The 25,566-nt window shown below is 48.7% G+C and overlaps 1 protein-coding gene across 1 annotated transcript in view; it reads left to right on the top strand.

Moving 5' to 3' along the window:
- Positions 1-2,215: 2,215 nt before the first annotated feature.
- The window catches only part of LOC144168688 (uncharacterized), a 204,908-nt gene continuing 181,557 nt past the window's right edge, over positions 2,216-25,566 (top strand). Inside the window, exon 1 of the mRNA XM_077697621.1 lies at positions 2,216-2,516. Coding sequence (XP_077553747.1) covers positions 2,441-2,516 — 76 coding nt within the window. The 5' untranslated portion in view covers positions 2,216-2,440. The remainder of the gene's footprint in view (positions 2,517-25,566) is intronic.

Here is a 25,566-nt window from a genome sequence, read left to right as displayed (position 1 = left end):
CCTGTTATGACCAGAGCATTTGTCCGCAAGTCTAAAAACGCTCTCGAACTATTCCACACGGTGAAATAGTGGTATGTGGTATAGCCAATAAAAAGTCTGTTCAGTTCGCCACAAACGTTGTTCACCAAACTACTTTGTCATGTGGTGCCTCGTCCATCTGCCAGACTGGCCGATGTGTTCAAAAGAGGCTAGGAGAATACCGAGTCACGCTTAAGCAAAACGGGCATGCTCATTAGCTGCGCACTGCCGTTGGAGCCAGTACTCGTTCTGACTGAGACGAAGATCGTTTGCAGACACAATGATCGTAATATTTGCGAAATAGTGGAAGTAAGAATTTGTTATGAAGGCAGCAAATGTGTGAGCCAGGCTTCGATTACCTTTTGGAAGGAGAGATTAGGCTCCGCAATGAACGCTAGTGATGAAGTTGTTTTCTTTACTTGTTCCGGGGGTATGGTGTGTCACGCGATGTTAACACTATTTGTATGTTCTTCTTCAATTAAAACCACAGTTGATATCCAGCGCTTGCTTGTGTGTAGTTTCTGATCGTACAATATGAACGAACACCAACTCGTCCAATTCGCTCCATTACATCAAGCCAACTAGGGAGGACCTTAAGCCCGATAGTTGGGGAGAATGGACGGTATTGGGAGTGTGACATTGTATAAAAACTACGGGAGAACGCTTCGAACTTTCTAAGAATCTGAAGACGAAAGCGTAGTTGGACCTTCTGTTGACTTGCCGTTGAACTTCCCACGGAGCTTAGAAGCCGCGCCCATCCCTACCTGGCTATCCCACCCCAACCCTCGCTCGCCATCACCAGTGGCCCTCTGTTCGCTCCCTTCGGTGCCTTACCAGCTAAGGTGACTCGTGTGTGTTGCACGTAGGGCAGCGTCCTTCCTTTCTCGGGTGCTGCTGTTTCTCTTTCCTTGCAGGCACACCAATCCGTGGGTAATAGAGATCTACCGCTCTCGCCTTAGTAATTAAGGCCCCCTGCTTTCCCAATCTCCGTTAGTAACAAGAACGGAGGGGGGTGTGAAAATGTACATAAAGTTTCCCCCTTCTCTGCATCTGTACCTGAAATTAGAGCACAGAATCAGATGTCTGTTTTATACGGGATGTTTCTCCTTTGGGGAAATGTACAAGCAATTTTTCGAACAATGGCGTTTACTTAGCACGCCATGTGCTCGCCTCTTTTAAACAGCCTTTTTTCACACACATTCCCCAAAAATTCCAACCACCCGTCTTCATTTTCACTAAAAAGAACCTCGTCCTAGCAAGGAATTTATGATAGTAAAAGTTATTTCTAACCTGAAACTTCTTCAGGACGTATCTTTTCTACAAAAAAGTTTCATTTATATAAGAGTCCTGACTTCGGTCACAGTCAACTGAATCATTGCAGTTGCTCCTTGGGAGATGGACATAAAACGCCCAAATATAATGAAATTTTAATTAACACAAGCGAAAAGCACAAACGCATTGTTACGGTCTCCCACCAAAAAGCAGCAACTTTTCATTTGTTTACTCGCCTGCGTGTTGGGCCAGCACAGCAACTTTACCATATTTCGTTTTTACATGTTTAACTATCGCCTCCTCTACATACTTTCGTGAACACGCAAGTTCGATGTAAAAATTAGGTTTGCGCGTTAATTCAAGCAATAATTTGCATATCGCTTTACAATTTATTAGGATCTGACAGCCAATTTTCTAATGCATTGCCCCTGTGTAAACCAAAATAAAATTTGTTTTGCTAAACATTGGCCCTTCCGCGAATGGTAACTGGAATAATTTGAGCATATTTTTGTGAAATTTATTCTATTTATCTTCAATTTGTTTGAACTAGGTTTTTATACGGTGCGTATTGTCCCTGAGTGCACCTGCTGTGTACTAATTTTTGGGTGCCCAAAGTAGTCGTTCTATCTTTCCCTTGTTTATTATTTGTTCCTGTTTTCTGTGCTGAACAGTTGTTTTTGTCTCTTGTTTTAAAAAGTAATATTGTGCTGCCAACTGCATATTTCTTTTTTAATTAGACGACGCTTGAACCTTGGAGCCTCCAACCGCGTTTCTGCCCAGTCATGTATTACGTGCGCTCGTTGGTAATAAAATTTCAAAAGAAGACTGCCCGAAGTGCTTCTCACAGCGGATCGCAGGAATATGAAAATGCCGGTGGAAGAGCTGATACAAGCGTTTCCTAACGACCGCGAAATTCCTCGTCGTGTAGTCTCCTTGGGGGCTGGCAGGAAGCGACGCGCGATATCCCCGCGCTGGGTGGGCATTATCGCTTCCCCTGCAGCGTGTAACCGGGTTTGCCCAGGATATTTTCTTTCGCGCTGCTGCGCCTTTCGCCCCTCCGCTCCGACTCGCCCCAACAACGCTCATCACCGCCGTCAGTGTTTATATCATTCGTGGAGTGATTGGCCACGTGAAAACGTAACGCCCAGTCATGCTTGTTAGGTTTTTTGCGGTTCCTCCACTGCGTGCACATCGCACACTGCTACTGTTCGTCTTTTTTGCTAAAGGTACGAGATGGAATTTTATTACTTGTTGGAGGCTGTCCCGGGGCATCTTCTTTTCTGCTGAATGAAATGTTAGTGTGTCATATGGCTCCCACAACCTCCTGCCTTGTTTTGATCCCCAACGACAAATTCTGGCTCCTTAAGGGGGAGACGCCAGGCCAGTCAGTCACACAGAAAGCGAGGATGCCGGCTTGAAAACTGCAACTTTCTATTCATGATACATATTGGCCAAAGGGTTTTAGGGCTTCTTTTTCTCTTTACACTTTTACTCCCTGAAGGTTATCCCAGGCGCTCTCGGACTCTGTCCCAAAGCAGCGAAAATTATTTGGTGCATTTTACGGAAAATGTAACGCCGGTAAAGCTTTCCCTATGTAATGCTTGTACGTGTGTTGCTCTCGAGTTGCGTAGATGTTTGTGGCTTTAATGTCAATTCTAATATCAGTGCGGTTCCTGTGTGGCACTTCCTAAGACATTATATAACTGTTTTAAGCTTGCGGAACTCAAGCAGGTGCCAAACTTTTTTTTTATGTGAAAACTCATCCCGCGCGCGAATGGCTGGAGCGTCTTGCAATGCCGCCTTATGGCTTATTTTCGAATACGTCGACTTCAAAACTCGGGTGTGATCCCAGAAGCAGGTGCCAGCAACATTCTAATTCAGGTCACAGGTTGAAAAACCAGTGTGTCAAACCGAACAAAATACCGGTTTGGTTACGGTGCGGATTTGGGCGAATTCATTTCGTTACGGTGGAGTTCCTATTGGACTAAATTATGTACCTCATCTGTTCGCGAACCTGACGTAGCTCGCACCTGTTCGCGAAGCGGTTCCATGAGTTGACTTATCAGCAACGTGAGAAAAATGATTCAGTAGATTAAAACGGCACTAAAAGTGAAAATCGAAAGTGCGGTTAGATCTTGCTCTGTGGTTAGATCCCATTGCAGTGCTGCGATTTCCAAAGAAAGTTAAAACAATTGCAAGAGAAAATAAAAAACCGACGAAGTAGCGACCATTTACTACCTAATTTTCTGGCCTGACCTTATGCTGTCCTGCGCACTACATAAGCCACCGCCAGGAAATATGACAGTGCATTATTTTTCCTTTTTTGTTCAAATCGAAATACTCGCTATGAAATGGCCCGTCACACTAACCGTCAAGCCTTTAGGCCTGTGTACTGCCGCTTTTAAATGCTGCAAAGTTTTATACCATCGGTTTTGATTAAGTGAAAAAATCCTACAGCAGCCATGTAAATGCTGCCAATGAATTCCATTGTTTGTTCACATAGATTAATTTCTAAACTTCCACTTTCCGGAGGTTGTAAGCGACAATTTTGTTAAAAGTGAGCTTTAATTATTTCGAAGTCATTGCATTATTGCTCTGATCACTGGAATATAACGTGCGATAGCTATCCCGGCAGTGTGTGTCACAATGACGATGATGATGATGGTTGGATGTTTATTACGCAAGGCCAACTGGGGCAAAGAGCGCCAAAACATTAGTCATATATGAGGGTGAAACCTTAACCACTAAGTAAAGTCAGCAAAAACAAAAGTAAAATCACAAAACGACAATAGGCATGGCTGGTGTATAGGGCCAGATTTCATGATGCGTGATAGGAAATGAGGTTTAAAAACTTGACTTCTGACAAATACTCAAACACATGTTTCACTGAAACAATGGCATCGCCACCTAGAAAAAATGATGGATCTAGGGGAATCTGTTGTCTGCAGAGTTCTCTGAAGTGTTTGTGTCGTGTTGTGTGAAGTGCCTTGCATGTGATTAGTATGTGCACTACGGATAGGGCCTCTCCGCATCTGCTGCACTGGGGTCTCGAAGATGATGATGATGATGATGGTAAATGTTTAATGGCGCAAGGCCAACGAGGGCAAAGAGCGCCAGAGGCAAGGTTATTTAATGAAGTGAAGTGGTTAGCACAAAAAGGTAGGTTAAAAAAAAGCGTGTCAACCGAACATAGTAAAATCAATTAAAGATAATGGTGATGGCTGGTGTATAGGGCCAGTTTGATTATGCGTGATAGGAAATGAGGTTTAAAAACTTGACTTCTGACAAATACTCAAACACACGTTTCACGGAAACAATGGAATCGTCACCTAGAAAAAACGATGGATGTAGGGGAATATGTTGTCTGTAGAGTTCTCTGAAGTGTTTGTGTCGTGTTGTGTGAAGTGCCTTGCATGTTATTAGTATGTGCACTACGGATAGGGCCTCTCCGCACCTGCCGCACTGGGGTCTAGGAGATCCCGTCAGCAGATACGAGTGAGTTGCATGCGTGTGCCCTATCCGTAGCCTACCCAAGGCGACTTCCGTGTGTCTGTTGTGCGAGTCAGATGTGTACCGTCCCAAGTGTGGCTTTATTACATGTAGTTTGTTGTCTGTCTGCTCGTCCCAGTGTGTTTGCCATGTTCTCCGCAGGTGTTGTCTTATGTGTGGCTTGAGGTCTGTGTACGGTACGGTTGTTATGTCTACAGTGTTCCTGAGTGCAGCAGCAGCTGCCCTCTCGTCTGCCAACTCATTCCCAGCGATCCCAGCGTGTCCTGGAACCCAGCAGAGGAGCAGCTGATGCTTCTTTGCATACACAGACATGATAATGTTAAATACAAGATTAACTATGTGGTTTTTGGGGGGTGTATGCGATGACAGTGCGCGAACAACACTCAAGGAATCTGTGTAGATGATAGACTTCGGAATTTGATTTTCATGTATGTGTCGTACAATCAGCAAAATCCCATGCGCTTCTGCTGAAAAAATTGTCGTGTGGACGCTCATGGTTCTGGCTGCACTGAAATTCGGACCATGAGCAGTGCACGACACCATACTGGAGGTTTTAGAAGCGTCACTATAAAATTCTGCACATGTGTATTTAAACTGCAAAGACAGAAAGTGCTGCAGTATTGCAGCTCGTGGTACACGATTTTTGTCAAGTCTCATAAAAGAAAGGTCGCACGACACAGGGCGAGCTTGCCAAGGCGGTAAACTGTTTCAAAAGGATGACCTGTACACATCTAAAAACAAAGCACTGAGATCCGAGGCTCGCTCTCTCACTCTAAGTGAAAAGGGCAGAGGAACGGATGGGCGATTTACAAAGAGCATAGATGTTGATGTATCGTTAAAGACAGGATAAAAAGGATGATTATTCAGTGATGAAATTTTAAAAGCATATAGCAAGTCCATGTACGTTCGTTGGTTCTCAAGGCTCCACTTATCACACTCGACATACAGACTCTCGACAGGGCTAGTGCGAAAGGCACCCGAGGCGAGACGAAGCCCCAATTGTAGCACTGGGTCAAGCATTCGCAACGCTGTTTTACTCGCTGACCCATTACCACACTGCCATAGTCCAAACGAGACCTAACCAAAGCAGTGTACTATCGAAGCAAGAGTTCTTTGTCGGAACCATAGGATTGGTGGGAGAGAACCTTAAGTATATTCATTGTTTTGAGACATTTATTTTTAAGTTCCTTGATGTGGGGAATGAATGTGAGTTTGTGGTCAAACACCACACCTAAGAACTTGTGCTCTTTGTTCACAGGAAGCGCCACGCCATTAAGATGAATGTCTGGGTCCGGATGGACCCCACGCTTCCTGGAGAACACAACGCATGAACTTTTTGCAGGATTCAATTTAAAACCATTCTTATCTGCCCAGCCGGCAAGTTTCTTGACACCAAGCTGGACTTGACGTTCGCAGATTGACATTTTACATGATTTATATGATATCTGGACGTCATCTACATACATAGAATAGGAGATTGTAGGTGGCAATGCCTTCCCAAGGGAGTTCATCTTAACTATGAATAGAGTGCAGCTTAACACACCACCTTGTGGCACGCCATTTTCTTGCACGTGAACCCTTGAGAGTGCCCCATCGACTCTCACTCTAAACGTTCTTTCTGACAAGTAACTGACAAGAGTGTTTAACATGTTACCCGAGACACCGAATGACTTGAGGTCACTGAGGATCCCGTACCGCCAAGCGGTGTCGTAGACCTTCTCGAGGTCGAAAAACACACTTACACAATATTGTTTATGAACGAAGGCATCCTTTATATACGATTCAAGAGATACGAGTTGATCGTTCGTGGATCGCCCCGCCCTGAAGCCTGCCTGGCAGCTCTCGAGAAGACCGTTGCATTCAAGGAAGTACACGAGCCTGCGATTTATCATCTTCTCGAGAAGCTTGCACAGGCAGCTCGTCACGGCTATTGGACGGTAGCTTGAGGGGGACAACAAGTCCTTTCCCTCCTTCAAGAAAGGCACTACTATGGCCTCCCTCCAAGAGCGAGGAATGTGCCCCGAAAGCCAAATCTTGTTATATAGGTGGAGGAGTGTTAGAAGAGTGTCTGAGTGTAGGTGCTGTATCATTGTATATATGATGTTGTCTGGGCCTGGAGCTGAGGGTTTACAAGTGCTCAGAGCAGCCCTCAGCTCATGCAGTGAAAACTCTGAGTTATAAGAAGATGTTGACCTATTGTTATCTAGTATAGGCTTCTTTTCGGCCATTTGTTTCTGTTTCATGAAAGTGTTTGTGTAGTGTGCTGAACTGGACACGTGTTGGAAGTGTTGTGCGAGTGTGTCAGCCTGGTCTTCGAGTGTGTCCCCTGTAGTGCTGACCAGAGGCAGGCTGTGTGTTTGTTGTCCCTTGAGTTTGCGTATTCGTGTCCATACTTTCCTTGTGTCTGTGTAGGAGTTTATTGATGTTATGAATGTACGCCAACTCTCTCGTTTTGCCTCACGGCGCACACGTTTTCCTAACGCCTTGGCCCGTTTGAACAAGAGGAGGTTTCCCGACGTGGGGTACCGACGAAGGATAACCCACGCCTTGTTCTGGGCCTCTCGCGCCCGCCTACAGTCCTCATTCCACCACGGCCTCCGCTGGTTGCGCGGGGCACCAGAGGCGTGGGGAATGGACTTTTCGGCGGCGTCGAGGATGTGCGCCGTGAGGAGTTGGGTAGATTCTTCAACGTGTAGGTGTCCTATGGATGTGTGGTGTAGTTTGGGTGTCTCTGTAAATGTATTCCAGTTAGCTCGTGCTTCATTGAACCTATTATGGGAAGATGGACTGCATGGGCCTTTACCTATGTATGTGAGTGAGGTGGGGAAGTGGTCACTACCGTATGGGTCAGTGCCCACACCCCACTCGAGGAGAGGGAAGAGAACTGCGGAGCCAATAGCCAAGTCAAGACATGAGTATATGTTGTGTCCTATGTTATGGTTGTGATGTAGTGCCGGTGGACGACGAGGAAGAGGAGACCGAGCGCGCAGCTGCAACGAGTGCGTGCAAAAAAATCGAACCAGGCCGGTGATCAGGGGACGCCTGTGACGCGCTGGGCTTGAGAGCGCGGCCCTGTGATCGTTTCGGGGAAGACCCGGAGCGCAACCGCTCCTGTTCCCGAGAGCCGTCCGCCGCTGATCCCAACAACCCGTTGGCTGGCCGTGCCTGGAGCTGGTGACGCGCTGGGCGAGAGAGCGCGGGTCCGGATTCACCTGGAGGTGGAACCCTCCGCTCACACCCGCTGCTACGCCCTCGAGCCGTGACTCATCGGAAAGGTCGACGATGCCTGCCCGACGTCCCGCGCCTGGTTACGACGAGGCCTAGAACCGGTCATCGAGCCAGCCTCGCCGTGACGTCCTCGTCGACTCCGCGCGCATCGGGACTTCAACACCTCGAGGGGCTGCGACAAAACCCCGTAGGACGTTTACTTTCTTTATTGCGGACATTTCCGTTAGCCTCTTGCCTTTTTTAACGCTGATATCTTTCGTCTCGCGTAGTTGCTTTCGTGCCCTAACTTCTGCTTGTTTCGTGTCATTCATAAAGCAACGTTTACTCGCGCACGCACTGGCCACTGTCTCGTGACTTTCACGCCAATCCTTGGCCCATTCATTACAAAAAGTGGTGAGCCTGCCAGGATTTCTTAACATCCGCTGAAAGGATTCAGTGAGCCACGAGTGTGCCTGTAACGTTAGCTGCAACAGCATGGATCTTGAGAAGTTAATGGCAATGGGGACTCAGCTGGGACTCTCGGGACAAGAGCTTAGGGCGTGGATAGAGAGCGAACGGGCTGAGCAACGCGCCGCTAGAGCCGCCGAGAGGGAACCCAGCCGAGAAGCCGCTGAAAGAGCGAAAGAAGCTGCGGAAAGAGCGAAAGATGCTGCAGAAAAAGAAAAGGAGTTGCTACTGCTAAGGATCCGACTCCAAGAGGGTGGTGGTACCAGCCAACCAAATGTCGCCGCGGGAGGGGAAGTTGTTGCAACTCCGCCTGCGATTAACCCGCAGAAACTTCTTCCTCTATTCGATGAGAAACGCGACGACCTGCACGCGTACCTGCAAAAGTTTGAGCGCGTGGCAACCGGACAGCAGTGGCCTCAGGACAAATGGGCCCTAGCTGTAAGCATGTGCTTGAGCGGGGAAGCTCTTACTATCATAGGCCGTATGACCGCCGAAGAGTCCCTTGATTACGTCAAGGTCAAACGGGCGTTGCTGCAGCGGTTTCGGTTCACAGCCCAAGGTTACCAAGAAAAGTTCAGGAAGGCGAGGGCTGAGGATGGCGAAACAGGGAAACAACTAGCGGCGAGGCTTACCGGTTATTTTGATCACTGGATCGAGATGGCGAATGTGCAAAAAACATTCGATGCTCTTCGCGATCAAATGATCGGCGAACAATTCATCCGCTGCTGCCATCCCAAGCTCGTCATCTTCCTGAAGGAGCGAGAGTGTAAGACGCTGAACAACCTGGCCGAGGCTACAGATCGTTTCCTAGAGGCGCAAAACCTCTCGAACCTTGGAAAAGTGTCGGAAGACGACCGCGATACAACGGAAGTCGTAATCGAATCGCGGAAGCAAGCGCCACCAAAATGCTTTGTGTGCAACCGCCCAGGACACCGTGCACAAGAGTGCCGTTACTCCATGAAAGAACCGGCAAGATGCGCTACTTGTGGTCGCCACGGGCATAAAACTGAGCACTGCGGACATGGATTAAGGGGAACAGAGCAGGTTGCTGCTTGTGCCCTCACTGAGCCCCGGGAAGCTCAACAGCAGTGCATCAAGCTCGACGATACGCACGATGAGAATCCTGCTATCAAGTATTCGTGTGGCATCGTAAAGGAACATTCTTGCCTAGGGAAAGGAATGCCGGTAGTCGAAGGAAGACTATTCGGAAAGCCCGTCACCGTTTTGCGGGACACTGGTAGCAATACCGTTCTTGTCCGGCGAGACTTGGTCGCAGAAAACCAGCTAACGGGAAGAGCTACCCAAGTACTGTTCTTGGACGGAACAGTCAAGAAGTTCCCCGAAGCCAAAGTCTGCCTGCAAACCCCGTACTTTGTGGGCGAGGTTATCGCCGCTTGCGTGGATCAACTGATCTATGACCTCGTGATCGGGAACATTCCAGGTGTGAAGAAACCTCAAATACCGGATCCCGACTGGCAACTCGAAAACAAACATGGCCCGAATGTAGCACTGGCTGCAACAGTCACCCAACTACACGCCGATTTTCCGGTTTCGGCTGTCGCCAAGACAAGCAAGGCCGAGGTTGAGTTTTTAACTGTGCCTCGAATCAGTTGCTCTGATATCTCAAGACAAGAGCTGGCCGAGGAACAACGAAGAGACCCGACCCTCCGATGTTGCTTCCGGAAGTTAGGGAAGACTTTTTCATCTGAAAAAGGACAGACGTACTGGTTCTTCCATTCAAACAACGTATTATGCCGCCAATACCAGCTTGCCACCGGCAGAGCATTCACGCAGGTCGTTGTTCCCAAGAAACTGCGTGAGCGGATCCTTCGTGTGGCACATGAGAATATCAAGTCGGGGCACCAGGGGGTGCGAAGAACTACGCATTGCGCTTTGCAAGACTATTTCTGGCCAGCCCTGCGGCGAGACGTACGCCGTTTTGTCAGGACGTGCGATACCTGTTGGCGTAATTCACTGAAAAGAGACACTGAATTTGGTGGAGGGGCGGGAGTCCTACCATCCCTCCGGAACCAATGCCAGGACGTTCATGATTCAGAAGCTTTCGAGGACAAAAAGCCACCGCGCAAACGCCATGGGGCCCTTACCGAGCCGACGGTCCAACGACCAGGATGTGAACCCGCCTTCAACAAGGTATTTACTCAGTCGCCGGCGTTTTACAACAGCTTGCCTGGCTACCGGTCGACGAACCTAGAAGGCTTAAACGCGACCCGAAGGCTGAACTTCTGTGAAGACAAAAGAGGGGAAGACGAAAATTTTCCAGCACAGTCGTTGCGTCTTCGCCTCTAACGGGCCGACCGGACCACAAACGCCACCGTCTGAAAGGCGATGAGAAGACCATCCGCAGCAGAATCATCGTTAACTAGTCGGAGGGTCACCCACGGGAAAGCTCCAGTCAGGACAAGGGAACCGACAATCCAGGGGCCGACTACACGAGTGGAGTTTAATCCTCGCCTGTCGCCATCTCTTTTGTACATAGTGTGTGGTCCACAGTTGTGTGTAACGCGTAATTGTGGAACTACCTTTGCTTTAGTGTATTTTCCTATACCCCTCGCGCGTGTGCTGTGCGGTGAAGTGTGCCGATAGGATTGACTGTGCTCTGTGGACTGTGCGCAAAAACGTTTCCGTCGGTACAGCGAACTTCTCCCAACTCCACCGTGCCTTTTTAACTCTTAGAATAGTTGTTGCTCCCCAACAACTTTCTTAGACCCGGGGTCATTGTGATGTAGTGCCGGTGGCCGACGAGGAAGAGGAGACCGAGCGCGCAGCTGCAACGAGTGCGTGCAAAAAAATCGAACCAGGCCGGTGATCAGGGGACGCCTGTGACGCGCTGGGCTTGAGAGCGCGGCCCTGTGATCGTTCCGGGGAAGACCCGGAGCGGAACCGCTGCTGTTCCCGAGAGCCGTCCGCCGCTGATCCCGACAACCCGTGGGCTGGCCGTGCCTGGAGCTGGTGACGCGCTGGGCGAGAGAGCGCGGGTCCGGATTCACCTGGAGGTGGAACCCTCCGCTCACACCCGCTGCTACGCCCTCGAGCCGTGACTCATCGGAAAGGTCGACGATGCCTGCCCGACGTCCCGCGCCTGGTTACGACGAGGCCTAGAACCGGTCATCGAGCCAGCCTCGCCGTGACGTCCTCGTCGACTCCGCACGCATCGGGACTTCAACACCTCGAGGGTCTGCGACAAAACCCCGTAGGACGTTTGCTTTCTTTATTGCGGACATTTCCGTTAGCCTCTTGCCTGTTTTAACGCTGATATCGTTCGTCTCACGTACTTGCTTTTGTGCCCTAACTTCTGCTTCTTTCATGTCATGCATAAAGCAACGTTTACTCGCGCACGCACTGGCCACTGACTCGTGACTTTCACGCCAATCCTTGGCCCATTCATTACAATGGTATGTAGGCTGTTTTTTGTTGAAAAGGCGCTCCGGAGGATGTAAGAAACTTCTCTATCAGGCTACCCTGGGCATCAGTACGAGAAGAGCCCATAGAGAATTGTGAGCATTAAGGTCCCCTGTTAAGATGTATGGTTCGGGCAGCTGGTCAACCAACGCCTCAAAGTCAGAGCTCGAAAGTGCAAGATCAGGAGGAATATATATGGAGCATACCGTTATCAACCTATTAAATATTATTGTTCGAATTGCTACAGCCTCAAGGACAGTGTTCAGAGTGACAGGGTGGCAGGCTAAGGATTTCCGGGAAATTATGGCCACACCGCCGGAAGAGTGTGTGCAGCCATCCCTGTCCTTTCTGAAGACCATGTAACTATTCAAGAAATTTGTGTGCTTGGAATTCAAATGTGTTTCCTGAACACACATTACACTTGGCTGATTACCATGCAGTATTTCGTATACATCGTCAAGATTTTTAAGAAGGCCTCTACAGTTTCATTGAATTATGTTTTCTCTTCCCATTATTTAGTGTGAGAGCTACTGGAATGTGTGTGTTTGTTTATGTGTCTTTCGGGGCTGTGACTCTCGCCTTTTTTGGCTTATCGGGAGGCTTTGGCTTCGGGACGCGTTCCTTGCGGTGCACCGCAGGCAAGACCGGCACGACGTCCATCTCATCGTCCGATGTCCTGGGTGTGCCCGTCGAACCGGGCTCCCCGGACTTGGCTCCCCTTCGGGGGCCCTTCGTATGACCCGCCACCGCCGCAAGTGTCGGGGGCACCAGAAGTGGCACGGGCGGTGCGGTGGCGGTGGAAGCCGGTGCGGGGCCCGTGGTGTCCATGGCACTCTCCAACGCACTGGAGGACGGGGAGGCAGGGACGGGAGCGGCAGCGGTCCCGACGGAAGAGGTTGCCACCACAACCGCTGCTGCCTCAGCAAGCCGCGTGGTGGCGGGTTGGGCTGCCAGAGGCAACCCAGGGGGGGGGGGGGGGTGCGGAGCAGGGACCAGGTCAGACTCGCTGAACTGGGTCCCTGTGGAAACCAGACGCCGCTCCGCCCCCCGGCGAGCTGCGTCAGCGTACCTCCCCAGAGGGAAAGAGGCGAACCTCTTCCGCGCCTCTGGGAAGGTGATGTTTTCAGTGATTTTGAGATTGATTATTTTCTTTTCCATCTGGAACCTTTCACACGTGCGGGAGTACGCAGCATGAGGTCCATGACAGTTGCTGCACATTAATTGTTGAGCCTTGCAGTTATCTGTGTCATGATCTTAAGATGAACATTTTGCACACGTTGTTTGGCACGACAGGAGGTGGTGCCATGCCCGAACCGTTGGCACTTGAAACAGCGCCGCGGGTTCGGGATGTAAGGCCGGACAGAACAATGAATGAAACCCGCTTTCATGGATTCGGGGAGTGTGGAACGGTCAAATGTGAAGATTATATGCTTTGTCATGACTTGCTTATCATCTCGTCGCATGGTGATGCGCCTCACTGCCGTCACGCCCTCGCCTTTCAGACCTTCGAGCAGATCGGCTTCCGTCTCATTTATCAGATCTGGCTCAGAAATCACACCCTGACAGCTATTGAGGCTACGGTGGGGTGTGACTCTGATGTCCAGATCTGCCATGCGATTCTGGGTAAGGAGGCTTGTGGCTTGCTGGTGAGTGTTCACCTCGACCAGAACTTCGCCGGTTCTCAGTTTCTTGGCTTGGAAAGACTTGCCAAGGATGCCTTCAAGGAATTTGGTGATAAGGAACACTGACTGGGAGGAGATGGGATTTGACTTGTCAAGAGATTCAACAATCAAGAAGCGCGGATAGTTATCTGGCTTTTGGGATGCAATTGTTGGCAAGGGTGGGAATGATGCTTCGGTGCGGCCCCTATTCGGGGGCCGATCACGTTTGGGGGGGGTTTGGAAAATGTCATATGATACAGTGGAAAGCAGGGAGACGGGGGTACTTTCTTCTTTGACCTTCCCCGGGTAGTCAAAGAGGTCCCGGAGCTCCCTGCCTGGTGAACAGACAGGGAGCCCATCCGCCGGAGCTGGACCTGGGCTCCGACGGCCACCGTTCATGGTTTCTAACCCTCCACCTATAAACACATCGCCACGGTTGGATCCAGCTTATGTTTGGGGGCTCGGGGTCCGCGGTATCGCCAGTACCGTCACCAAGATTGCTCAAGGTGCCCCGTGCGGGGTGTGTGTCACAATGAATATGTCGTCACCCGCCTGACCCCCGACCATCGTTCTGTCCGCTACATCGCCGAATCTTACAACACATTGTGCCTTCACAAAATGAAAGGGTAATTCGAAGCACAAGATTGTTGGGTTTGGAAATGACGGGAGCACGACGACTCGGTAGCAGTGGCTTACTGCTTTATTCGTATAAGGGGCTGGCGTGAGTACAAGATACAAGTCAAGTAGAAGCACAAATAGATACGGCTGTCTGCTTATTAAGCCAGCGCACACTACGTCACCGTCGCGAAGGCGGGCGCTCAGATCTTATCGAGAGATAGAACCGCGCGCGCTCTACGCCGAACACCGCAACATTACAGTGAACTACAATATTTTAATAGTGGCAAAAGCAAGGGCATTTTCAATGGGAGGCAGTGAGGCCAAAAAACCTGAAATCCACAAGCGGCGCTGCCGTCCATTACTACAGGGTAGTAGTGGATACAGTCACCGCCTGCCACTCGTTGTCCCTAGGTTCGAATCCCGGCGTGTGCCAATTTTTTTTTCAAAGCCAATGAACACGCATAAAAAGCAAATGCGGTGTGCTAAACAACGACTGATTTAATGCTTGTGTTGATTAATGACAACAAAAAATCTGCAGAAGTTCACAGAATTGTCTACTAATGCCTGGCGTTCTTGTGCCACTTGTGTTGAGTGTGAGTTCAGTGCAGCCAAATATGAGTTGAAATCCCGGTGTGGGCCCATTTTTTTCTTTTTTAGAACACCATGAACACGAATAAAACCAAATGCTCTGTGTTGAACACCGACTGATTTAATGCTTGTGTTGATTAATGACAGCAAAAAAATCTGGAGAAATTCACAGAATTGTCTACTAATGCCTAGCGTTCTTGTGCCACTTGTGTTGAGTGCGAGTTCTTTCCAACCAAATATAAGTATGAGTAGCGAAAGTCGTTGGTTTATGTTATTCTTTTTAAGTTTTATTTGTTTCTTTTTTCGAGTGATGCAAATTTTAGAATTATAGTGATGAAGCGCCCTAAGTTGGCTGATAATACTTTTTTTCCGAATGTGCAAGGCGTACTGCAGAGTTGGGCCGTTTACGCTGTTTTTTATTCGCATTTCTGACGTTCTTTTGCGAGCTTTTTAGTTTATTCTTCGGTTGTGGAAGGAAATGTATAAGATGCATATTTTTGATTTTGTGAGATGATGTTCGTGAATATTTTATGTTTTTTTGTCTTGTTTTTTTTTAATGCTGTCCGACAAATCATCCCCATTTACGCTATTGTAAAAATTAAAGCTGTTTTTTTCGCCAAATCTGCATTTCTGTGGAAATGCAGGGCGTTATACACGGTCCTGACTGCGGAGGTACTCGGCAAAGAATGCTACCCATTACATTTTGGGCATAGAGGGTCGCATAGTCTTGCTCTCGGTTGTGGGATAATAGCGGGGTTAAAGTAGATTGGTTTACTTTTCCCTGCAATAGCAAAACCGGCGACGAGAGAGACTAATCCGTCTTCGTCTCGTTTCGTCCAGCTAGCAAGCTATCTGCCCCCACCCCGCGGCTGCGCGCTGTACCGCGCCAGCCGCGGCGGGCCGTGGCTCGACGGAACAAAGGAAGCGACAAGTGTTTTCGCTCATTGACATTTATTACAGGATAATAAACATTCAAAGAGCATGCAGGCTAGCTGGTTGACGGCGAGGATCTAGTTCCTCGCCCGGGCAATTTAGGGGAATCGAGAGGTTCGACTCACCGCGACAACAGTCATCGCCGGGGCGCCGCCTCAGCGCGCTCGCGTTTGCCTCGCTGGGACACCGATGGCAGCCATTGTCGCCCTCCTTTTTGCCCGATCCTCGAAGGAAGGAGGTCGCCAGGCGCGTCCTGACGCCTCGCTTCCCGAGCTCCGACTCTCCCCGCGCAGCTTGCCTCCCGCGCATGCTCGCCGGCTTAAAGACAACTCCTACGGCGAGGAGGTAGATCCCCCTCGCCGACGTCTTGCCGAGCAAGTTCCCGCGAGGAGCAAGCGGTGTGGCGAAGCCGAACCAAAGGGAACGCGCTAAGGTCGCGTTCCCACACGGTCAAGTGGTTGAGTGGGCTATGGTATGACAGTTGTACGTTTTCCCCAATCGCCAATGCCTTTCTTCCCCTACCAAAGGCGCCTACTTGTAAGAGGTCTAGAATATTTGATTGAACTGTTCCGAAACTGCTTTCGCTTCTCAAAGTTGCGCTCAGAAGAAAATTCACCCTCAAGACTTCGTATCACAAGCTCCAATTCGGGATAGCCTACATTTTCTTTGGCATTCCAAACCTGCCTTCATTCTCGCGTTGAAATGAAGCGGAGGAAAAGGAACATTGGGCCGCGCAGCCTTTTTCACGGCAATAGTGGCTCAGGGCACATGCGCGTTCACGCCTAAATGTTGAGCTCTTGTGATATCCCATAGCAGGCGCGAGCATTTTTTTCTTCAAGGACAAATACACACAAAGCGTGATAGGCTCTACCTTATGGAAAAATAGTTTAGCAGGGGTGGCCCTGTTTCCCGAAATTATATGGTTTTCTCGGCGGTGGATGGAAGACTGGCAGGCCCATCCTTATGAGGACCGAGACTTATTTTTTTAAAGCGATTCAAACAAAAAAGAACTTAGGCTCCTACTTTCACCACAGTTTGATCCGTCATCATACAAAACGTTCTTGTCAACGGCGCAAAGATATCTGCGCGAAGAAGCGCCAATGAACGAATCCGTGTTAAGAAAAACAAAAGGTGAAGCGATTACATGACTTGAAAAGCACATCGACTGCATAGCAAAGTTTTTTTCTAAGTTCTAAATTGATTTCGTTTATAGTTTCGTGTTTTAATTCGGTGTAAAATTTATTATTATGTTCTGAATCATTTTTAACCGCCCCGAGTTCTCGAAGTTTGCTTCGCGATCTCCTTCCACCTTCCGGTTGCAAATGCATTTGATCAGTCTCCTACACGTTACACCGCTGCTTGTTTCCTTAAGCCACTGCCGCTTTAAAGCGCGTGTTTCAGGAAGCTTCGAGCTTCAACGCATTTGGAGCCTCTGGAGTCGCTATAAGCACGCACGTGAACAAAAAATAGGCGCACAGCCATGAACTTCTCGCTTTTTTTTTTTTGACGCCTCACGCTTTAAAAATATGCGCATAAAGTTGGCTTTGCCGCATGGGGTCTTGATGTGAGGGCATCGAGAAAGAGAAAGAGAGAGGGAGAGAAAATGGGAAGCGGCGGGGGGGGGGAGAGAGGTCCATAGGGCCTCCGCGACGTCGAGTGCCCGTGACGAAGGGCACCGAAAAATGTATGAAATCGTAACGTAATACAGCTATGCTATGAAAGAGTACATGTTATCCTGACCTTAAGTGTGGTTTTGGCATCTTGTTCGTGCGCTCCATGCATATGCAAAAAAAAAAAAAAAACACCTAGTTGTCCCACACCGATATTCGAGCCCATGAATGCTGATTGGAAGACGGACACTCTATCCACTACACTACGTGCCGTCGAGTATTCCGCAGCAGCGCCCCTAGCGGATTTCCGTATTTCTGGCTTCAATATCCCTGTGCCGCTTTTGCCACGATTACAATATTCTAGTTCACTGTAGCAACATGCGGAGCTGCGGACGTAACAAAGATGGAGCTTTTTTGGGAAAGCCGCTCTTTAATTCTGCGGCAGCAGAGCACCCCCTCCGGAATTGCAGTGGCAATAGAGTAGCGAGCTAGGTCGTCAGCAAAAGCGCGAATAAGAATCAAAGCTGAAAACTGCAGAACAAGCAGAAAGGACGTGTTCTGGTTGAATTGTGTGGAACCGACCCGCCTTTTCTGCATGTGTTATCTGCTTTAGTGCTGTTGTTGCTTTTTTAAGGCTGCTTTTTTTCTGCTTTTTTTTCTGCTAATGTGAAGTGTGGTCATTTCGATGTGTTCATGAGTGATATCTCACCTAACTTAGTAATGTTTGGTATATGCTGTACTTTTGTTTGTTTATTACTCTATCTTATTCTGGCTTGCTATGATCTGCCACTAAGGGTCTTCTCCGTCTGTAAGAAGAGATGTAGCCATTTTTAAATGCAGAGCATTTGTATAACTCACGATGTCACCCGTGCGTCGGCGTCCGCAGCAGCCACCCTCCCCCTACTCAATAAAAAGAAATAACAGTTGCCGGCGCCTGGTTTCGACCCCACGACCCTGCGGACGGAACGCAAGGTACATGGTGCTCTAACCACTGCGCCACAAAGCCTACACAGAATGAAAGGCTACGAACGCGCCTTATATCCTTGACTCATACAAAGTACGTCAAGAAGCTGCTGATACAACGCATTCACTACCTGTGGGCGGAACGCGAGGTACATGGTGCTCTTCCCACTGCGCCACAAAACCGACGCAGAATCAAAGGCTACGAACGCGCCTTATATCCTTAACTCATTCAAACTACGTCGTCAGCGCCGTGCGTTGGCGACTCAGCGGCGTGCTAGCGGCGTGATAGCTGCGTGGTGTACACGTGATAGCACCAACCCCCCAAACACTAAACGTTAACGCAATACACCCACCCCCTATGCGACGCATTTACTCGAGTCCCCCTCGCGGGGAGATGGGCCCATTTTTTAAATGCAGAGCATTTCAGTAACTCACGATGTCAACCGCGTTGACATCCGTAGTCGTAGTCCTCACCCCTCCCCGTACACTATATAAAAAAAATACTATCCGGCGCCTGGTTTCGATCCCTCGACCCTGCTGGCGGAACGCAATGTACATGGTGCTCTACCCACTGCGCCACAAAACCGACACAGAAGGGGAGGCTACGAACGCGCCTTATATCCTTGACTCATTCAAACTACGTCAAGAAGCTGCTGATACAACGCATTCACTACCACCAACTCCCCAAACACTAAACGTTAACGCAATACACCCACCCCCTATGCGACGCAATTACTCGAGTCCCCCACGCGGGGAGATGGGCCCAACTTTTTTGCTGATGGGCCTGCCAAACCATCAAGGCCTCAGGAGCAAGTCAAGCTTTTAAAGACGATAGTCTTTCTTGGGCTACTTAAACCCAGAAAATTTTGTATGTCTGTATTTCTGTCTGGGGGGACCCCTCTTGTCCCCTAGGGGGGACAAGAGGGGTCCCCCCGGGCTCGCTCCCCTGGTGGTGGGTCGCAAGAAAGTCTTTCCCGTTAATTTCTCTCCACCTTCGTGTGGACAAAATTCTCTTTGCCGGTTGGCCCTATCTTTGTACTGTTGCAATTGCGTATAACCGGTTGTACTTCGTGTGGTACCGGGGAGCTATTGAAAGCTCCATTTACTCATGTCTGTCTGTCTGTGACTCGATTCAGCCACCGGGCCAAAGCAACACAATGCCTGCGCATAGTCTTATATAGTGACAGCTAAATCTACCTGTCTATGACCGGTGTAATGTTCATATTTGTCAACATTGTTGAAGAAGAACAAGACATTACGCAAATATGAGACAACCAATCAATACAGAAGTGATATTTGCAGTGTTCCTTTATAAAAAAATCAAACGTGCTTGACTTTTGCGAAATTAAATACTTCATCAACTGCAGAAAAAGAATTTCCTCCGCCGTCGCCTGCTGTTGCCCGCGCCGTTATAGCTTCTGGAGCCATTTTAAGAAATCAAGCGGCAACGGTTACGCAAAGTTCCACTAGATAGGTTCCACGTTCTGCTTGCAACGCACGTGGCGTAGGGAAACGCGGTTCTATAAACGTTGAAGTAGGGCGCCTCGATTAACGCTCGTCTTCGCCGTGCGGCAGCGTTCGCATTCAGACACCCGGTTTGGAGCAGTGGAACGCGGGAAATTTAAAAGGATTTAAGCAAACCTTTGGCTTACCTTGGGAGGAGCGCGACGCAAGAGGAACAACATGAGAGGTGAGCGGGAAAGCGAAGGGAGGCATTTACTTCGCAAAGGCCTTAAATACTATCGTCTTTTGACGGCATTTGCAACGAAAGGAGGAGATACACGGCCAATTTTTTTCTCCTTTTTCTCTACTCAAGCAAATTAAGTTTTGTCTCCAGGTGTACTCTGATTTCTAAGTGGAAATTAAGTGATTATTATTATTATTATTAAGACGAAATACGTAGAGCCTGCAAAACCGAAAGCTGAAGTTTCTACAAAAAGAAATATGTGTGCACGACTAAATTCATTATTATTTGTATCTTTTAAATAAGGCATGCTTGTCCGCTCTTCTGTTCTGCAAAACTGACGATTATATAAGGAACCACGGACTCGCTTCCTCTGCATGGATGTCGCGTTTGATTGTAGCGGTCGGACAAAAGAAAGGGTATTTATACGGCACTATCAGCCTTTTGGTGTTGTACTTTTTGATTTTGCTGATTTTGAACGTAGTAAATTAAATCCACGCGAGGCGCCTTCTTTTTCTGTGTTTTTCCCCTGGAAACACACTTTAAAAATATTCGAGCATTTGATGTCCCGGGCTTGCACCTGTGCTCTTAGCGCAGTTCATGTTGCAGGGCGGCAGAGTAATTTAAACCACTTAGGGATGTCGAAATCCCGACGCATGGACGTCTTCGTTTACCGTCTACACAGCCAAATCGAGTGGCGACCGGTTGAACCCGTTTCCTTCTGGCCAGCAGCAAACGGCTTTACCACTCAGCAACACACGCAGGGTCACCCTCGTCAACCTTTCGAGGTGTGCGACCTTTTTAAAGAAATTGTGGAATAAAAAAAGTTGCAGATGCCATTTACGTTTAGCTCCCAGTTGTACGACGCCATAGCGTTACTTACTCAGACGCCTGGTGAGCGTTTTGGAAGGGTGTTGTTTCATTTAAGATCTGTGCTTCACGACCACTCAAAGTCAGCGAAGACAGAAAACTAGCAAGAAGAGATTTTAATTGCCCTGGCCCCGGACAGACAGGCGCCATTTGCGGTGCTGTGGCATTAGATGTGAGCCCCAAAGGTAGCCGTTGCGGGGTGTTTGTCAGTTTGAGACAAAGAAGACAGTGTTAGTGTTTCACACTTCTTATTATCTAATGTCTTTGCTAGACGGAACGTTGTTGCTTTTATTGCTAAGAGAGAGAGAGAGAGAGAGAGAGAGAGAGAGAGAGAAAGCTATGTTGATATCTCAGGTTTGAAGAAATCTCGTCTGGTCGGGTAAAAGGTTCATAGTTAAAAACTTGTGTTCACCGACCAGAGGTTCATTAAAAGCGTAAAAAAGAGACGTTTCCGGCTTCCGTTCGGAAGCGTTGTTCACTGAGCAAATGATCCCGAAGCACGAAGCTTCTAAGTGTGCCGAAGTCACCGCACAAGGAATCTGCATACGTCGGAGGGATATAGCCTGCATTGTGGTACAGGGTTTTTCTGTCGTTCGTACAAGCAGGGACTCAAAATATCGGCGTGACAGCCATTTCTTCTCTTTGGCTATAACTGATGCGGATTCACAGTCTATTTGGTGTGTCATGGCTTCCACGTGTTCCGCTAGCGTGTTGGAACCTGTCTTCTTGTTTCTGACGTCGTTCTTGTGCTCGCGCAATCGTCTTTCGAAATTGCCGCTTTCATCGATGTGGCAATAATCGCAGTCTCCGCCGAGAACATTGTATACTGCGCCACGAAACTATTTTTGTTGATCCTGTTTTGACGGCCACAAGCTCGTGCCTCAACGTGGGCGCAGAGACGCGAGCAACGTGAACATCGTAGGTGTTCAAGTCGCTCACATTACCACAATGCTCAGGTTGTTTGCGTTGTTCACGTAGCTACATTGGTAAGAGCGGCAATTTCGAAAGACGATTGCGCGAGCATAACAACGACGTCAGAAACAAGAAGACAGCTTCAAACGCACTACCGGAACACGTAGAAGCCACGACACACAAAATAGACTGGGAAGCCGTACCAGTTATCACCAAAGAGAAGAAATGGGTGCCACACCGATATCTCGAGTCCCTGAATATACAAACTAAAATAAAAGTCCTGAACCACAATGCAGGCAATCTCCCTCCAACGTATTCAAAATGCTTGGGGCGATTACTTGGGCGCCATTAAAACCTTCGTGCTTCGGGTTTGTTAGCTCAGCGAACAAGGCTTCCTTCTCCTTTTTTTATGCTTTTTATAAACTTTTGGTCGGTGACCACAAATTTTTGACTATGAAATATCTTTGTTTTGAAAAAATATTTACGGTTTACTAAAAGGGGGTAAAGAGATGGCAGGGACCTCAATGGTCTAGGACCCCAGATGCAACTGGTCTTTCTCTTGCGCTCATGCTGGTCCTGACGTAATGAGCTCGCCCAAGCTACCTTTCAGTCCCAATAGAAGTAGAATATTTAATGTTTGAGTTGGTCCTCCCTGAGCATATCTTGGGGCATAGCTATGTTGCGTGAAAGAGGGTGGATACTACCCTGACTTTAGCATACTTTTAGTTTAATGTCTGGTGTTGGCACCAGACATCTCCGCCCACAGATATTTGTGAATAGTTGCGTTGGTTTATCCTCCGCAGAGTTTCCAATTTTAGGGGCGAAGCTCCTAAAGCCATGGGTCTGTCCATTCCTTGTGTCTCGTGGTACGTGACCGCCGCATGCTTTCGGAGATGTCGCAAAGTGGGCCGCGTTGCACGCGCAAGAACCGGCTGCAACCGGCAGCGCAAACTCGGCACCGGGAGCGCGAGCTTGTCTGTGTTCACCAACGGAGGCGCGAGCGCACGTGCACTGCGAGGGGGAGATCCCATAAGAGATCACGCCACGAAAGCAGGCAGTCGTTCTCGGAGATCGAACGAGACGCAAGGACCTTTGCGCGTTTCCTCTCGTCTTGTTCGGGCACAAGTTCGCCCTAAATAAAAGTTCTTTCTTTACCGTTGTGTCCCATCCTATGTGACAAAATGTGGTGGGGGTGCGGGGTAGTCCTCGATGGCGCGGGGTCTTTCACCAGGTCTGGGCCAGGGAGCATTGACTCCGAAAATAAAAGTTGATTTGTACAATGTACGCGCACAGTCTTACGTCTTTCTTAATGATGTAATGGGCGAACTTTCACGGGAGAGTTACGGTTACCGATGATCTCCCCCTCTCGAGCTTCGCCCCACTTATCATCATTCATTCCGTGGATATGGGGGGATTTTTTTCTGCGTTGAGATCCCTTGACGCACAGGGAGGATCATGTTCCTAGGCGTAGGGTAAGGAGTTGTTTTTGTGGATACTAGGGAGTGACGTAGTCGTGGTCGCACGCACACGGTATGTGAGTTTACGTGCCTGTTTGTTGGTGTGTCGCTCTTTCCAAGACCCCTGTCGACGGCTGCCCAGGTGGTGTTGTTGACATTCTTCATGTTGGATTACAGTATACGACGGAAGCCTCTACTTGTTCTACTTGTAGCCGAATGCCTTTTGAAAGTCTGGAATGATGTGTACACTTATATTCGATACCACCACTATTCGGATTGCCAATAAATGGCTCCAAATTCCGCTTCTTTGTTCCTGCAGATATCATAGTCATGCAGTCACAAAGATTGCCAGAGTAGTCAACAACGACAACTGCTGGCTCCTATTCCATACATCCCTGAGTCGGTGTGTGCTGTGTTCTCGTGATTTTGGAACTTTCCTCAAATGAACTTCATCCTGATATTTCGCCTGTTCTTGTGTAGGCTTTTATCCATGTTTTTCTGGTGGAGAGGGTTTATTGGGAGTCGCTGGATTGGTGACATGTTTGTCATGGCGTCCAGCCATTTCTTTTCTGGCGGTGCTTTTCTTCTAAAGGATGGCCTGTCCCTATTTCGTTTGCCCACCTGCTCCCTTGGTGCTACGTGAGTGGTTTCTCTGATTGCTTCAAATGCACTATAAAGTTCCAACCTTAGGACCTTTTTTATGATTATAAATATCATCAAGGTTATCATCATATCAACATAAAAATAATCTTTATATTCATTACAGGACGAAGGCCTCTTGCATTGACTTTCACTCACAGTTGTCGTGCACTGTCGCAGTCCATTCGTTGCATCCAGATTTTTATATTTTGCTCCTACATTGAGTTAAAGATGTACTGCAGCACTTTTAAAACCAGGGAAAATTCTACTTTTTACAATTATTTCATTGGTCCGTTTATGCCTGTAAACATTTTTTGGCATTTTTAGCTTGGGGACAGCGCTATTTGTCGATAACGTTGAGCCTACGCATTGCCCACTGCTCCCTGCCGCATCGCCGGAAGAGCGAGAAACCGAGAGGCAGCGACCGCAAACAGTGTCATATTCGGAAGACGGCCAGCGATGTGCGCCGCCGCTTCGCTGTGCCCTAGTTTTCTGGGCGAAGTTCCGAATCAAGCAGGCGTGCAATCTGCACTTTATTAATATTTATCGTGTAGAGTTGCTTCCGCGTCGATTTTTAACCGTAATGCTACTGCGTTTTTAGAGATTCTAAACAGCGGCTCCTAGATACCAGAGATTTCTTACCCAAGCGCTCATCACTACTACACTGCCTTCCAAAGTAGTCGGGGCCGGCCGTGTCGTCGGGTGTTTTGTGCTTCATACGCGAAACGACGGGCTCAAATACGAAGATGCCGCAAGTTCCTGATTCATTATTATAAGAGGCGAAGACAATTTGTAGCACCGTAGCGCTCTAGGTTTCCAGAACTTCTTGCTCGTTTTCCCAATCAACGTTGTTGGCTATGACGGGAGCTTAGCTAAGTAGGTAGATCTTAAGAAGAAATCAAGCAAGCTGAAAAGCATGAAGCGATTTCTGCGCGCAGAAGCGTTCTGCACACTCGCCGGTCGTGCATGCCCGTACGGCCCACGAAACGGCTCGAACCGCGCATGCCGGGGCAACAACCGCTCTGCGCTGTTGTCCATAATCAAGGCCGTCGCAAAAAGCAAGGTAAACTTGCAAGACAGTGGACTATAGTGTGATGAAACATTTTGCTGGGGATTACCATCCAAGGTGATTTTGAAAGAGGTGATCCAACTAGTATCGCAATGCGAAGCGTCGACCGGTAACTGAGGCTCGTCGACGGCAGCAAATGCACCTGCCCGATTGAGCACGAAATGCGGTGAGAGGCCGATGGAAGGCGCTACCTGCGCGCCAGAATAAATACAGCACTGATCGCTACATTGACTATCATCGTGAAAATAAGGTTCCACATGCGAGAAAGGGGATGATAGTGTAGTGAAAAATTATGTTAAGGATAGTCATTCGCAACTGTAGAGATAACAGCGACGAAATATGTGTCTGCGTGCTAAGCCTAAAGTTCCCAACATCCGAGGCGATCCGTGCAACCCAAGCCGGCTGGAGCTGTTAGAGAATCCGTTCTTCCAAAGCTAGTCACGAACCGGCGTGCACGGTTTGGGTTCCTTTACCTTTTAGGGGGTCACCAACATTCGCTTCCCCTATTCTAAAACTGCGTATGTGCAGAAATGCCATGTTCCGCAGACCGGCCCCCAGCGACCTGGCACTAGCACCTCCGCACGTCGCGGCGACTGGCGGTGGCCGCATCGCTAGCTGTTGCCTGCGCGCATCGCAGGCTGCTGCACACGGCTTGTTACCGCGTCTC

The sequence above is a fragment of the Haemaphysalis longicornis genome, unplaced genomic scaffold (assembly GCF_048455015.1).
Source record: "Haemaphysalis longicornis isolate Haplotype H1 unplaced genomic scaffold, Haemaphysalis longicornis Haplotype H1 scaffold_2, whole genome shotgun sequence".
Classification (NCBI taxonomy): Eukaryota; Metazoa; Arthropoda; class Arachnida; order Ixodida; family Ixodidae; genus Haemaphysalis; species Haemaphysalis longicornis.
Note: the sequence above shows the minus strand (reverse complement) of the source record. Positions and strands in the feature narration are given on the sequence as shown.